General features: G+C 51.8%; 1 protein-coding gene across 1 annotated transcript in view; it reads right to left on the reverse strand.

Annotated features, from left to right (window-relative positions):
• Positions 1-498: 498 nt before the first annotated feature.
• ULK1 (unc-51 like autophagy activating kinase 1) overlaps positions 499-14821 on the reverse strand; it is a gene marked incomplete at its 5' end in the record, with an annotated part of 79505 nt that continues 65182 nt past the window's right edge. Inside the window, 9 exon segments of the mRNA XM_084271864.1 lie at positions 499-3704; positions 5515-5650; positions 5863-6020; positions 7511-7629; positions 7732-7910; positions 9926-10113; positions 12641-12784; positions 13373-13488; positions 14248-14432. Coding sequence (XP_084127990.1) covers positions 3649-3704; positions 5515-5650; positions 5863-6020; positions 7511-7629; positions 7732-7910; positions 9926-10113; positions 12641-12784; positions 13373-13488; positions 14248-14432 — 1281 coding nt within the window. The 3' untranslated portion in view covers positions 499-3648.

The raw sequence follows: 14821 nt of genomic DNA on the forward strand, positions 1-14821 counted from the left end.
CCCTGACTCTACTGGTTACAAAACCACCTGGAGTTTAGAGTAATACATCCCTGAAGGGAGCAGAGGAACAGGAGGGGAATCAGCTTGTTCAAAGGGTAGAAGATGGCAGGACAAGGGGGATGGAATGAAGCTGGAGGAGGGAAGGGTGAGAGGACATATTGGGGGGAAGTTCTTTGCAGAGAGAGCGGTGAGGGGCTGGAACAGGCTGCCCAGAGAGGGGATGGGTGCCCCGTCCCTGGGGGTGTTCAAGGCCAGGTTGGCTGGGGCCCTGGGCAACCTTGTGTAGCTCCAGGCCTGGAGGTTGGTGTCCCTGCCTGTGGCAGGGGGTTGGAGCTCTGTGACCCTTGGGGTCCCTTCCAGCCCAGACCGGTCTGTGACTCTGTGATTCCATAAGGTTACACACTCCCACGCACACCTCCAGCCGGTGCTCACCTTCCCACACAGCCCTCAGGCACACCAGCTGCTGTGCTGTGCAGTGAAGGGCTCAGAACAGGCCACTAACAATTTCAAATCCATTTTATTCCTTAAATCGGTGTTGTACAATTTAAAGCCAAACAAAAAAAAAACGAAAAAAAAAGAAAAAAATAAGTCATCACACAAAACACAAATAAAAAAACATCGACAAAGTATCAAGCATTACCTTAGAAACATCATCATCATCATCCACCCTCACAGACCTGAAGAAAGGTGTTTATTAGACTGAGGTTTCTTCGAATCTATTCAGGACATTAAGACACAAACGCTGCAACGGGAACAAAGCCATGACAACAGCAGGTGGACTACACTAGCAACCTCGACGATGGTTGGAGGGGGGGAGGTTGGTTTTTGGGGTGTTTTGCCTTTTTTTTTTGTGAGGTTTTTTTTTTCCCTACCTTATTGTCTAGGAAGCAATAAATACTTTTCACCAAAAAAAGTTGGTTTCACTCTACATGCAGGAAGGTAAAAAAACCAGAAAGTCACCAAAGTGGTGGCAAACTAAATCACTTGTCTGGTTTCTCTTTTTTTAACACCCCCCCCCCCCAAAGGTTTTATGGGGCTTTTTTTGTGGGGCTTTTGTGTGTTTTTAGTTCAAGCACAGTGGCTAAGTTTCAAGTATTGAGAGAAAAAAACATCTATCTATCTAACCACGTTTGTGTTTGCGTGCGCATCTATGTACATACACACAGCCAGGCACACCTCTTGTATGTACAGACACAAACACACACACAGATGCTGGGTGCAGGGCTGTAAACCACAGGTGTCTGGAGCCACAGGTACTCGTATACGCTGAACACAGACAGTCCGGATACATTCAAGTAACTAAGTACAGCTGGGAGGTTAGTGCTGAGCTTGCTGCGCACACAGATCGCCCGTGGGGCATGGGGATCCCGGGCTGGGCAGGATTGGGGTGCTGGGGGGGTCGGGGTGCGCAGCAGGTACCTCTACTGCAGGGTCAGTCCTGGCGTGGGGCTTCCACGCCGCCTCCCCGCGCGCCGCTCGCTCCTCCCGCAGCGTCGCCCTGTGGCAGGACGGAGGGTGAAAGGCTGTTGGGAGCGGGCTGGGTCTCCTCAGCATCTCTGGCCACAGGCTGGGGGGGGTCTGTTGGTTGATCTGTCTTTGTTTGTTGTGTCTTTTATTCCCAGGCACAAGCAGAAGCGGCCACAGAAGCAGCGGGCAGCAGACGTACAGCGGGACAGCGGCCAATACTGAAGCGCTTGTGAAAGCTGCGCTGAAAACTTCCCCAGCTGGGGCAATCTGCAGTGTTTTGACACTTCTTTACTGGCATTTCTGCTCCGTGGTCAGAAACACCCACGCTGCCACTCACAACACCAGCTCCCAGGTCAATCACGTTGCTCCTGAAACCCTTGCGGAGGATCCCGCCAAACGTGCCGATATCCAGAGGAAAGTGAAAGCAATGAGGACTTAACCACCATGTGCAAAATAGTTTCACATCCCCAAAAACAAAGCCTGAGGTTTCGAGTTGCTTTTCAAAGATACTTCCCAGCCCAGCACTAACAAAATACTGCCACGACTCGGATAAGTTAAGACACACAGACGGACGGACGGACAGGCAGCCAGCTCTCCTCTCACACACATGCTCACAGCATCCCAAGCCTCAGCCAGGACTTGAGCCACTCACACCCACAGTCTCATTTGGCTACAGTCTCCTTATAAAGAAATGCTGAATGTGAAACTGAACTCTAGGAGATTTCTTTATATATATATATAAAAAAGCAGCAAATAAAACTTCTTTAAAAAAAAATGCACTTCCACTTGTAAGTGTGTAGGATCCTCAGGCCTGTTCTTGAGCTCTTTAAAAGCATGGAGCTTTGTATGGACTGTCCTTAAAAGAACATTTAAATTAAAAACAAAAACAAACCCAAAACCCCAAACACAACACATCTTGGTACTGCCAGACTGCCAAGTCAGCTTTGCCTGGTGTGGAGGAGGACCAGCACGGCCTCTGCCGCGCTCTTTGCCTCCCACTCACAAGATACAGTACAGTTAAATACGTACAGTTACACACAAACCATACACATATATCAGTATGTATCCACCTGCAGGAATACATATCGATATAAGCACACATGTAGTGCAATAGAACAACCAGGAAGCCAGGGAAGGAATAGAAAGAACAGCATTCCTAACAGTCGTGATGTTCCTGGGTTGTTGTGTGATGCAAAGTCAACTTCTCCAAGTTCCCGTAGTGTGTAAAGTGCTCCTTTGATTCACAAAGCTAGTGTTCTCAGTTCAGGGGGGGTGAGAGCTCTGGGAAAGGGGTTATTGAGCCAAGAGCTGAAAGCAGGACAGCGCTAGTGCTTCCTCCTGGTCCGTACGTGCTGGCAGGCTGAGGCAGCCAGCCAGGAGTCCTTCGCTGAGCTCAGGGACCCAGGAGGAACGGATCCGCTTCGGCTTCTTACAAACACAGGAGCATTTCACTTTCTGTCGCCCTCCAGCCTCTCTCCCCATGTTACGAGGTGCAGTCCCCACGGCAGCGAGCTTCCCAGCAGCAGCAGGTCCTCTGCCTCCCTCCCTAAGTCCACAGAAGGCGGGGGCTGCTTCAGCAACGCTGAAAGGGAGCAGGCTCCCCCCTCTCTGCCATACAGCGAGCACTCCGAGGCGTGGACACGAATGAGGGGGGCAAAGGAGGGAAAGCAGGGGAGCCTCGGGATGCCAGGAAGCGTGCAGATGCCTGGCTCTCAGCTGGGCAGGGAGAAGCACACAAACTGGCCTTGGTTTCTGAGCGACACCCTCCAGCCTTCACTGAAGCCAGCAGTTTGAGCGCAGCCATCGCCCGCAATGGTCACGGCGCTGGAATACTCTGTTCTTCAGCCAGAGGGATGGGCAGCAGTCTTAAACCTTCAAAGTGCTGGGAAGAAGCAGACATCTATCCTCTGTGCCCTCTGCTGGCAGTGGAAACGTTCCCACAGCGGCTCCTTCGGCCAGGCCTCTGGGCAGGGAAGGACCTGTGCCTGCTTCAGTCACACAGCCCCAGCAAAGGCGTCTGGAGTCTGCAGAACAGCTTCCCAAAATGTCAAAATACAAACCACTGAGCAGTTCCATCCTCAAGGTCTCCCACTGCCAAAAATCGTTTCCCACCCAGCAGCAGGCTGCAGGAAACAACGTGAGCTGGGGCCAGGTGTGGTGAAGAACAACACCGCGCTGGCATCAGGCGCAGAACCCCGAGAGCAGAGCTGACAGCCGGCGCTCGATGCACAGCTTACCTGGGAGAGGAAAAACACAGCTAAAGAAATCCACTTCTCATTTTCCTAGTGATGTACAGGCTGCCAAAGCATGCTGGAGACTGGAGTTGGGGGGTGGAATGAAGGCAGAACTCCAGCAAATCCAAGCAGCCCTGTGGCAGTTGTTACCATGCAGTGGTTTAGGTGAGGACCTGACCACAAACACAGGCTGAGAAGGGACAGGGTGGAGGGCTGAATGATCAGAGATCCAGCACTGAAAGCCAGAGACAGCAGTTCTGCTGGAGGAATTGAGATGGCTCAAGGTCTCCAAAGCCATTTGTCAACTTAAAGACTGAGCCCAGCCCGGCATGGTCAGTGCTGATTCTCACTGCCTGAGCCCAAGACTCTCCACAGTTAAGTGTTTGGTGGAATTCGTTCCTCTCACAGGAAGACTTGCTCTTATTTCTGGGTTTATCAGTTTACATTTCAGAAAATAAGTAATCCTATACCTGAGATCTACAATAAAATGCATACCCACTACAGCCTACCAGAGAACAGCTTAATTGGGCAGCTGGAAAATGGGGTAAAACAGGGAATACCAGGGTATCAACTGGGAAAAGAAATCTATTAGATGCACTAACTGTATCTATGGACAAAAGAGGTGATTTAGGCTTGGTAAGGAACAGTACAATAGAAACTACTTGGTATTCCCTACTCACTTAGCCCTCCAGTACCGCACACCACCTGCCAATCTCCCTCTGCTCTCCTCCAGTGAGCCTCATGTCAACTGTGAAAGCTGCTGATAATTAACTGACTGATTGCCTGCGAGCCAGAAATCTCTTCTCTCATTACCTGAGAGCTCTGCCTACACGGACCACTAGAGCAGGCTGGCAGCACTCTGGACACCAGCCCAAGAGAAGCATTCAGTGGCCAGCAGAGGACAGGGGTATGGTTTGGCAGCTGCAGCCCTTCCCTGTGGCCGTACCCACGCTGTCAGGGACTGCTGCAGGTGGGCTGGGTTTGGAGCAGAGCTGAGGCCAAGTCAAGCTACTCTAACAGAGGGACGATGGCTATCGCCCTACCCCGACCTGCCTCCCGCTAAGGGAGATGATGGGGTGATGAAACCCCAGCCATGAGGGCAGGGAGAGTGCACTCAGAGCAAGTCAGGTCAGTCCTTTCCTCTCCACAGGCACTAAGTGCACAGGCTGCAGCAGCAGAGAGTGACAGCCCTCTGAACAGAGCGACAGCATGAGAGCTGAGATGGAGCAGCAGGCAGAGAGGTCCATCTCTCCCAGGGAGAGGAGACAGGAAGTAGGTAAGAGTTCAGCTTTCGCTTGGTGATGAGAAAAATACTCATCTGCTGCCTGCTCAGCCAGGCCTGGGGCTGGGGAAGCAGACAGGAGAGCAGTTCTGCTGCAGAAGCTGTGTTGGAAGGAGCCCTCACTGTGCTCTGCCCCACCGACGCTGCAGTTTCACATTCCCACGTGCTCTGTGCAATCAGATGGATGGTTCCAGCTGGAAACCAAACCCAGGCCTCTGCCACTGCCAAACCACTTCCTGCAGCAAGTTCTTCCATGCATCAGAAGCTCCAACAAAGCCCTGGCAATTGCTCTCTGCATGGGAAGCTCTCAAAACAGGGCTCAGAACAGGGACCTGCATTTCTAACTGTTTTCCTGCTGGGAAAGCAGGAGGCCAAGCAGCACAGAGCTCTAACAAGCCAAGAGACCTCTCCTGTGTCCACCAAGGCACAGCCAAAGGACAAAAGGATGCTGGGTACTGAATTTTGTGATCCATGCAGATCAAAACCCACATATTCTCATGGGAGGGGGGAAGAAAGTCCCCAAACACTCACATTTATTGATGTTCTCTATGTCGCCCTGTTCAGTGATGATGTTCAGGAGCCCCTCCATCAGCAGCAGAGCCTTGTGGTACCTCTGCGCGCAGTCCTCTCTGTGGTGGAACATCTCATCCAGGGCTGCAGACTGCACCTGCAGGCAACAACCCCAGGCCAAGAGGTCAGTCCCAGAGCCAACTCAGCTTCCCCAGCACAGCTCCTCTGCTGCATGAACACCTCTCCCTCTCCCAGCCTCCAGAGGCTGCACGCAGCATCACGGGTACGCCAGGTGCTGAGGCCAGGAGCGCTAACGCCTGACACTGGCTCTGTGCTAACCCTGCTCCCAGGCACTGTGATGGTTGTTACCATTTGCACAGCGTAGCTGAAGATGAGCTTCTCTGCTGTGATGCTGTTGATCCGATCCATGAGCTTCTGTTTGTCCAGGAAGAACCTCTGGAGTCTCATGTTGAGGCAGTGGCAGGACGATACACTGGACTTGTAAAGCTCGTTCAGCTTCTTCACAACTAGAGCAAAGGAAAGAAATGCTTAAGGTGCTACTTCCAGTTCTCCCCGTGCCTCCCAGTCTCTCCAGGCACAGGACCCCAAACGAGCAGCTTGAAGACATCAGGTTTATGTTAAAGCCAAGACTGGCTGGAAAGTGCCTGCTGCACCAACAGGGTCTCTGTCCTTTCCTCTGCCACCTTCACCAGCTATAAGCCTGCACATGGCAACGCCTACACATATGCCTAGTTCACCTGAGGCCAGGCCTATTTTTGTTTCCTTCAGCTGCCACCAGGCAGAGAGCAGTTTGCACAATGTCTCACACAGCACCAGAAGCAGCAGACATGCCAGATACAAAGCTTCTGCTGCTTGATGGGTGATGACGTGCCGTGAAGCACTACGTGACTTGCACGAGGTAGCTGTTGGAGCTGAGTGTGGAGCAGCTCAGACTGAGCAAGGGAATCCATCTCCTGGGACACTGTTGTCCCAGAAAGAAGAGATACCAATGCCTACAAAAGGCCACCTCCTTTCCTGAACCACAGCAGGTATGATGGGAATGTTATGGAACAGAGAACCAGGAATCCAATGTGACTCTGGGATTTAAATAACAATCCAAAGCAGCAAGTGATGCCACAGGCTTGGGTCTCCCTAGCTGCACCATGGCATCTCCACAAAGGACTGAATACAAACTCCACTGACATGTGAGGAGTATTAAATGCTACAAGCACCAAAAAGGAATCATTTCTTTGGGCTGTGGCAACCTTCCTGTCAGCCTGAACATGTGGAAGACGTGGAGCCAAACCTGTGCATCTTGCTCCATGCTGCCTGCCACAACGTGTGTGTGCTTATTGTATTCAACTTCTCCTTCTTGTACACCCTAACCCAAGGCAGCATGAGCCCGTTCAAAGGCCAAGCTCTTGGGGAAGGAGGCTGACAGGTCAAGTACTTTAAGTGCTTCAAAGAGCTCCCTTGGTAATATTACAATGGCAGCTTTAAAATGACTTTTTCTATCTCTGAATCCCAGCCAGCTCCCATCGCACGCCAGCCAGTCAGATGCAGATGTGAGGCTGCAACACCAGCAGAGAAGTGACTCTGGCATTACCAGTATTCTACTTCCTGTGTTTTTGTTTCACTTGAAAAATCATCACTGCCAAGACAGGTTTCTATCTGCCCAGTAAGCACTTCCTAGGACATGCACCGTGTAATTAAGCTGGACTCATGTCAAGCACAAATAAGCACCTGAGACTGAGATGCACAAGGAATCAGATAAGAGACGTTCCCCTCTCGCTAATTAGTGCCAAAGATTCTCACAGGGTCACGAGCAGGAGTTCTGAGACTGAAAGTCAATGTGAAGACAGGACTGTTCCCTGCAGCCTGAGTCAAAAAGAATCAGCTGTGCCTGGGACAGCGACAAGTGAACTGGTGGGAGGTCACACTCACAACGCCCTCCCTGCCCTCTGTGATGCTTTGAATGCCCCCATCTCCACACATCCCCTGCCCAGCAGCCCCGTACCTTGCTTGACAGTGGAGGAGAGGCAGAGCTTGCCAGCTTTGATCTGCTCGATGGCCATCTGCAGCCCCGAGGACAGCAGCTCAGCCACCTTCAGGTACAGCACGAGCTGCTCCGCGTAGCTGCGAAGGAAGCACATTGCAAGGCCAACAGGTCAGTGGGGCGGTCCAAGCGTTCCCCAGGACTCCTGGTGCCCAGGCAAACCCGCTCCCCTCAGCCCTCACCTCCACTCCCGGCTGAGGAGGCTGATCTGGTCGGCCACCACGCTCTCCTGGAGCTGGTACTCGGATGCCCCCGAGGAGCTCATCTCGCTGGAGCTGCCCTTGAGGGCGGCGATTTCCATCACGTAGTGGACAAAGGCCAGGGTGAAGCGCAGGCTGCGCAGGATGTCGGTGTGCTCTTGCTGTTGAAGGGACAACAAGAAGGGTGGGGGGGTCACACAGGGAAAAAGCTGGCGTGCCAGGGAGGGCTGCTCACCCACAGCTAAGGCCTGGATCTCAGCAGAGCTTACAGAATTCAACCTGGGCCCCAATCCCCTAACACCTCTGCTTTGGGCAGGGAGGGCTGAACTGGCCTCGAGCCCACACACTGCACCAGACCCTCCTGCACAGCAACAGCAGCAAGAGACAGCCCCAGGACAGACATTTCCAGGCAGCTCTCTGAAGAAGCTGGTGAGACTTGCTCTGAAATGTCATGCCCCCATCCCAAGGAGGATCTCGACTCTGTGGGACTCTTCCAGAAGTCAGCTGGGAATGGGGAGAGACAGTCTGCCCAGCTCTGGTTCCCACACACAGCAGTGCTGGTACAGAGCCAAAGGAGTGGTGGATTTCAGGAGTGACAACCTCCTGCACCACAGAAACCTGCACACAAAGCCAGTCCCACTCCACAGCCCAGCCCTCACTTGGCTTCTGCTCTTTACATCCTCCCAGTTCAGCCCTGTGTGAGGTCCCCAGAAGAGACAGCAAAGAATCTTTTATCTGCAACTCCTGGCCAGCTAGTGAGGGCAGACAGCCTCTCATACCAAGAGCCACAGTCATTTCAAAGCAGTTTTTGCTGTGCTGTTACAGATTCCAGGGGATTAACCCATTTCTGGGAAGCTGCAGTGGCTTGGTTCATGCTTCCTTAGGAAAAAGCCTTAATGCTCAAGACCTGCAAGCTTTTGCTTTTCATGCAGTGGCTCAGGCTCTTGGCTGCTATGGCAGCTTTTGACTATCTGAAATAGGAATCTCTCCTCCCACTATCTTCCTACCTGGGCAGTCCAGTATGCTCAGGAAGTGTTATCTCCATCTTCCTCTGTTTTCTTTAAAAGCACAGGAGGAACTTGAAGATTAAGTAATTGCCTAGTCATACAAGAAGTTTGTGGCAGAGCAGGAAACTGCTGAGCTCTTGTAGGTCTCAGTCTGGTATCCCTAATCAATGCACAGTCCTTCCTCCCTGCTTACACAGTCAGCTTCTGTTAATGACACTGGCATTCATGGCATCACAAGAGCCTTTCCTTCCACCACCACCCCTGCACAGCTAGGCTCAAGGTGAACAGGGGTTCTTACAAAGCCAGTTTGCCCTGAAATGCCTGCAGAGGTCAGAGACTCTGCCAGGTTTGTGTTCTGGCCAACTCAACAGAGCACAAAGGGGGTCTCAAAATATGCTCTAAGGCTCTGGTGCCAGGGAGGTTTGGTGAGGTGCAGATGGGTTACTGTGCTCAACAGAAATGATGACCAAAACCAAATGCCTCATTACAGCTACAGAGGAGCTGAATTGGGTGGGATTAACAAGATCAAGCTGATACTCCCTTAGGACACTTCTCTCCAGAAGTGGTGGCACCCAGCAGTGCCCCCCTACTTCTGGGACGTTAGGGAGCTAAGGATGCTCAGTTAAACTCACTGATGTGTTGTGATCACATCAGTGCTCAAAGTCCTGGCCCTGTGGATCTGCTGGTAAGGAAGCAAACAAATGCAACTCAATGAAGAACTCACACACACACAGAGCTAAGTAAAATCTGAAGTAGAAGCAGCAAACCCACATCCTTAAAACAATGTCTGTGTATCTCTGTGGGTATCTAAAGATTTTTAGCAACACCAGCAAAATTCAGATATGAAAAGCCTTCCCCAGTCCCAGACAGCCCACGGCAGTATCAGGAGCAGCATCTCCCTCCCACCTCTCCTGCAAGCAGGCAGCCTGCCCTACATTTCAAATATAGCTCAGCTACACAGGCTCTGCTTGAGCCTGCAGAGAAGGGGAGCCTGCCAGCCTGGCAGCCTGCTCCAGCTGCTCTGGTGTGGAACACGGTGCAGAACGTCCTGTCCACCCATCCCAAGTCTCTGCTTTAACTTTTAAACTCTTTCCTGTCTTTGGGAGTAACCTGGGCTGCAAACACACGACCTGTCCTTTGCCCCTCACAAGCCCCTGGGATGTACCCACCTCCATGAGTGTCTCTTCAGGCAGCTCTGGTGCCTCAAATGTCACAGCACCTTCCAGGTTGGCGGTGATGGGGTCAGCAAACGCGTACCGGAGACTCGAGGGCCCTTCCCCAGCGTCCCCAGCAGCTCCCACTGCCAAGTGCCTGCCGGTGAACGATCCTCCAGAGCTGAGAGAGCTGGAAGACCCCACTGAGAAGAAAAACAGGCAAAGGAGTTACTGAAGATACCAACAGCAGCCCAGGTATCTCTCGCTCAGCAGAGGCATCCTGTAGGATTTGGGATCCTGGCTCCAACAGGAGCCAGCGACTTTGGAAGAAGATTCAAGGGCTCTTGATGCAGAAGACCACTCCCCAAGGTAAGCTGCTCAGCAGCTCAGGGGGACTAGCTCAGAAGCTCAAGCAGATTTAATGCACCTTCCAAACATCTGTCAGTTATGGAGACGATTCAGAAGCTTTCTATTTTCTTCAAACTCTGCCTGAATCCTGCCACACTATCTTGGTTTTCATCACACACCACCCCAGCCAACTTCTCCACCATGGATTAGCATGGTCTGGCCCCTGGTTGCCCAGCTTTCACACCACCACTATCACTGAATGAACACCTCTGGTCAGTGAGGGGTTTATCATGGTTTTAGAACACCTACCACTTACATGCAAACCAGGAAAGCTTTGCTCTACTTGCCCTGCACTTCTGCTTTCCCCTCTGTACAAACAGGAGGCTGGGCAAAGAGCAAGTGGCTTCAGCTGAGTCAAGGCTCAACCCTCAGGATTCAGGAGATGCTCTAAGTACAGTGTCCATCAGAGTGTTCCCCCACCATCATCTTTTGCCCTTCCTTACCACTGAATTCACCCTAAGATGGACCCTCTGAAAGGAGTTATAATACATCCACCACTTCCAGAGGGTTTCATATCCCTGGAGACACTGCTGCAGAGGGATGTATCAGACAGGGGGATGTCAATACCAGCTCCAGTGCTCTGCTAATGCTATCAAGGTGATAATCTCCACTGTCACTGCTCCATCAGAGGGAGTTGTTTCTCTCCTACCCATGAATTTAATTTGCTGTCCTGCCCTGCCTTCAGAAGGTTCAGCAACATAATGCACAGCTGATGTGCAGAAAGGCACATCTCCTCCCCTCCCAAAGCGCTCTCCCCGTTGGCAGCTACCCTTCAAAGCTAAGTGGATCATCAAAGACTCACAGAGTGTTTCCAGATCTTGCAGAGAGAGGAAAGGACAAGATCACATTCTGGATACCCTATAATTCCAAGAGGCTGTTTGCAGACTCATGAGAAGGCTTTGCCTTTGTACCTGTCAAGTGATCTCACTCAGGGCTTGTTCCAGCACTCAAGGTGCAGATTTTCAGCTTGCAAAGCTTCCCTTTTCCCTATTAACTCCACACTCTGTGCACTAACATAAGCAATTACTGCACAGACCTAACAAGCAAAGCTCTGTTGCTTTGACCACACTCATCCAACACTACGCATGTGCTGTAGCTTCACTGTCCACCAGCCACCTTCTCTTCCAGGTTCTCCCCACCAGAGACCTGGGCAGTTTGGCAGATCCTTAAGGATCCAAATATCAACCCACTGAAAACTGGTGCTTGGATTTGCTTCCAAATTGCTGTTACCCCCAAGAAAGGAATACAGAAAAGCAATTCATAACATTTCAGTAGTATGGATACTACATTCAGTGGTATTCCTAACGTTTCAGGAGTAGCTACAGCTACAGGCTGTAGCCAGGAGTAACCCCATTGTGCTACAGGCCCTTCAGACACTTAGTCCCTGCCCTACAGAGCTCACCCTCTAAAGAGACGATGCCAAGAAAGGATTATGGTCCCAGCTTTCCAAGGAATCAAGGATGTGAGTGGTTTTACTTGTGATGGAAACGCAAGCCATACCCAGGAACTGAGCCCACGTGTCCCTCCATCCCTGCAAGCAGCTTACTCATGGCTACTTTCAAACCCTCCTTGCAATAATTAAGGACAGAGTCGACTACATTCAGATCAGGAACAGCCAAGCTGAGGAACAAAACGACTCAAAAATGCAAATAGAAGTGTCCAAATGCTTTCCTGAGCTGAACACAGACTCCAGCTCCCAGACACGCGATCCCAAAAGGGCCAATTACCACAGCCTCAACTGTGGGCTGATGAGGCCAGAGCACCAGTGTCTTACAACACGTATCTGCCAAGCAGGAGTGCACCTCCCCATTTTCTACTTAAAGCAGCTCAGAGTATAAATAACACCACTCAGAATTTTGGGTACAGAGCCACCCTGGCCCTTTCCTGTCGCTGCTCGTGCACTGAACTGCTGGGCACGGATGGTCTTGCTCATCTTTCATGGTTCATCCAAAACCCACAGGGAAAACAATCAGAACACAACACAGTCCTTATGTTTGTTAACCTGTCAGCAACAGTGTGCCTGTGAACAGCTGCAGCATCATTCCTGAAGCAGAGAGCAATAAAGTAACAAGATTTCCTTGTCTCTTCCAGTACTGGAGAACCACTACTGGCATTAGCCCTTGTGCCAGTGCAAAGAGTTCCCAGCAGTAACTGGGGTTGGCAGGAGCCAGCATGAGAACCTCAAAGGCACTGAGAGGAGCTGAGTGAGCTCTATGGAGTGTGCTCTGAGCAGCCCTCTGCCACCACCGGTGCGAAGCAGCAAGGAATTCAACACATCACTCTGCCCCCACTGGAACAGGCAGGGAGGTATCAGCCCTTTACCTGAAAACATCCTGGTCCTCGTGGTCTGTGGGGGGGTTGTTCCACTGGGAGGGGATCCGACAGTAAAAATCACTGGGGATGGGCTGGCAGAACCCCCAGCCCGGGCACCAGAGTGCAGGGTCCCTCCGTAAGCACCTGAGGGAGCTGGGGAGACAGTTGAAAGGTGCAGACTGGCATTACAGGAAGGTTACTCAGAGCATGGTGTGCCTCACCCAGCAGCTCGGTGCTCCTGCAGACTCTCTTGGGAGACAAGATACAAGCACAGGCCGGCGCTCCCTTTGGAGACATCCCCTGAGAACGTGACTAGGCCAGGCTGGCACAGACCACAGGACAGGAGCCTGGGCAGCACTGCTGCAGCTGTTCTCCCCTCCTGGCTTCCCAACCTGCAAGCCCAGGAAGACCCCCCCTTGCAAGAGCCATTCACATCCGAACCTCACGGCACAAAGGCCCCACTTCCACGTGCTGTCACATTCAGAAGGGGCCACAAGAGGAAGCCCTGCCTACACAGATCACAGCACTAGCCAGCAACTGCACAGCAGGCACAGCTCACAGACCCTGGGGCGCTCCACAGAAGAAAGCAAACATCACTCCACTACTCACACACGCCAGTCACCTCCTCTGCCAAAAGCCATCAGAAAAGCAGCCTCCTGTTTGTGGGAGGCACGCAGGCAAACTGCTCAGCCCAGCCCAAACCAGGACATCCAGCCAGATCTGCACGGCCTCCTCACCTACCTGCAATTTCCATCGGCTTCTCATTGTTCAGGCTGTCGCTGCTGCCGGCTTCTGAGATCTGTGCCCCAAAGGCTGCCTTCAGAAGCAGGTCAGTGAGCCTGCCTGCGCTGAGGGATCTAAAAGGAGGGCATACAACAGGAATGCAGAGAGTCAGGGGGTGTGAGGTTTCACTAACTCCCACTCCAGTTCATGCCAAGGCTGGTCCACAACCATTTAACACCACACAGCAGAGCCTGGTGCTGAAATGACCACTGGCTCTTTCCCTCTTTCAACACAGCATCCTGAAACATCTCCTGCTACTTGTAGAAAGCTCGCAACTACTGTGACTAACTGCAGCAATGCAAGTGCTGAGTACAGTGTTACTGCTAGAGGACTCCTCTAATCACTGGAGAAAGCTGCAATCTGCAGAGAGGTGGGAGTGAAAAACTTAACCTGAGTGACTTCGTATTCTGCAATGCTCATGGACAGTCAGCATGTGGCTTTCAAACAGATCTCTGGTCTGAAGACACTGTTTGATAGACAAGGAACCCCCACAACACCCTCTCATCCCTGACAGGCACAGGCTCCACAAAGAGCAAGGCTTGTACCCATGTAATTGCAGGGAGCCTGGTCTAATACTGAAATCCTTGGTCCAGGCACTAAACACACGTGTGAACCTGCAGCCAGTCTTTCATTTCATGAAATCTAGGTCGTGACCTGCCCCTTTAGAGGAACACTTTAACAACCTGCACCCTATCTCCCTGTAAACCAGGGGTGCTGGTTTGAAAGCAGTCTGCAGATGCTACACCTTAAAACACTAGCCAAGGTTTGAAATTTGCCCCATCCATCCTGGCTTAGGAAAGAGGCACCACTGTAGGATGCAGACTACAGCTCACCTGCCCTTGATCTCTTCCACAGGCCTCAATCCCAAGCCAGTCTGCTGGCAGTGGAAGTGACCCATCTCCTTCAGATCTGGCAAGGTCTTGTTCCGTGTCGGAGTCATCATGACACCCTGATGGGCCAAGAGGGTGAGGAGGTTCTGGGAACTTGGGGTTTTGGGAAACTCAAACGGGGACACAGCCTGAGAACAACAGAACAAACAGAGATCTCTCTTTAAAACAAAGGAGGAAGGTTCCCCTCACCCCCCTTCAATGGTTAATAAAAATTAAACTGCAGGCTTAGCAACCTGCTGAGATATAGAGGTAGAAATCTCACCCCACAGAGTTACTCAACCCCAATCCCACAAAGACCAAAATGAAAGGACAAGTAGCTCTGCTAAAAAATCTGTAGCAGCCTAAGATAATCAGAGAATATGCTGTCACAGTGCCAGCTTTGCATGAGACACCAGGGCTGTCACCTGCTTCACTGTCTGCTGGGGATTCCTACTGGACACTCGCTTGTGTCATGAGCCGAGTCGCTGGGTGCAGACCAGCCCAGGGGCCACAGAGTGCTAATGTGCTTCTGCCTAAT

This window comes from Gallinula chloropus, assembly GCF_964237585.1.
Source record: "Gallinula chloropus genome assembly, chromosome: 17".
NCBI classification, from domain to species: domain Eukaryota; kingdom Metazoa; phylum Chordata; class Aves; order Gruiformes; family Rallidae; genus Gallinula; species Gallinula chloropus.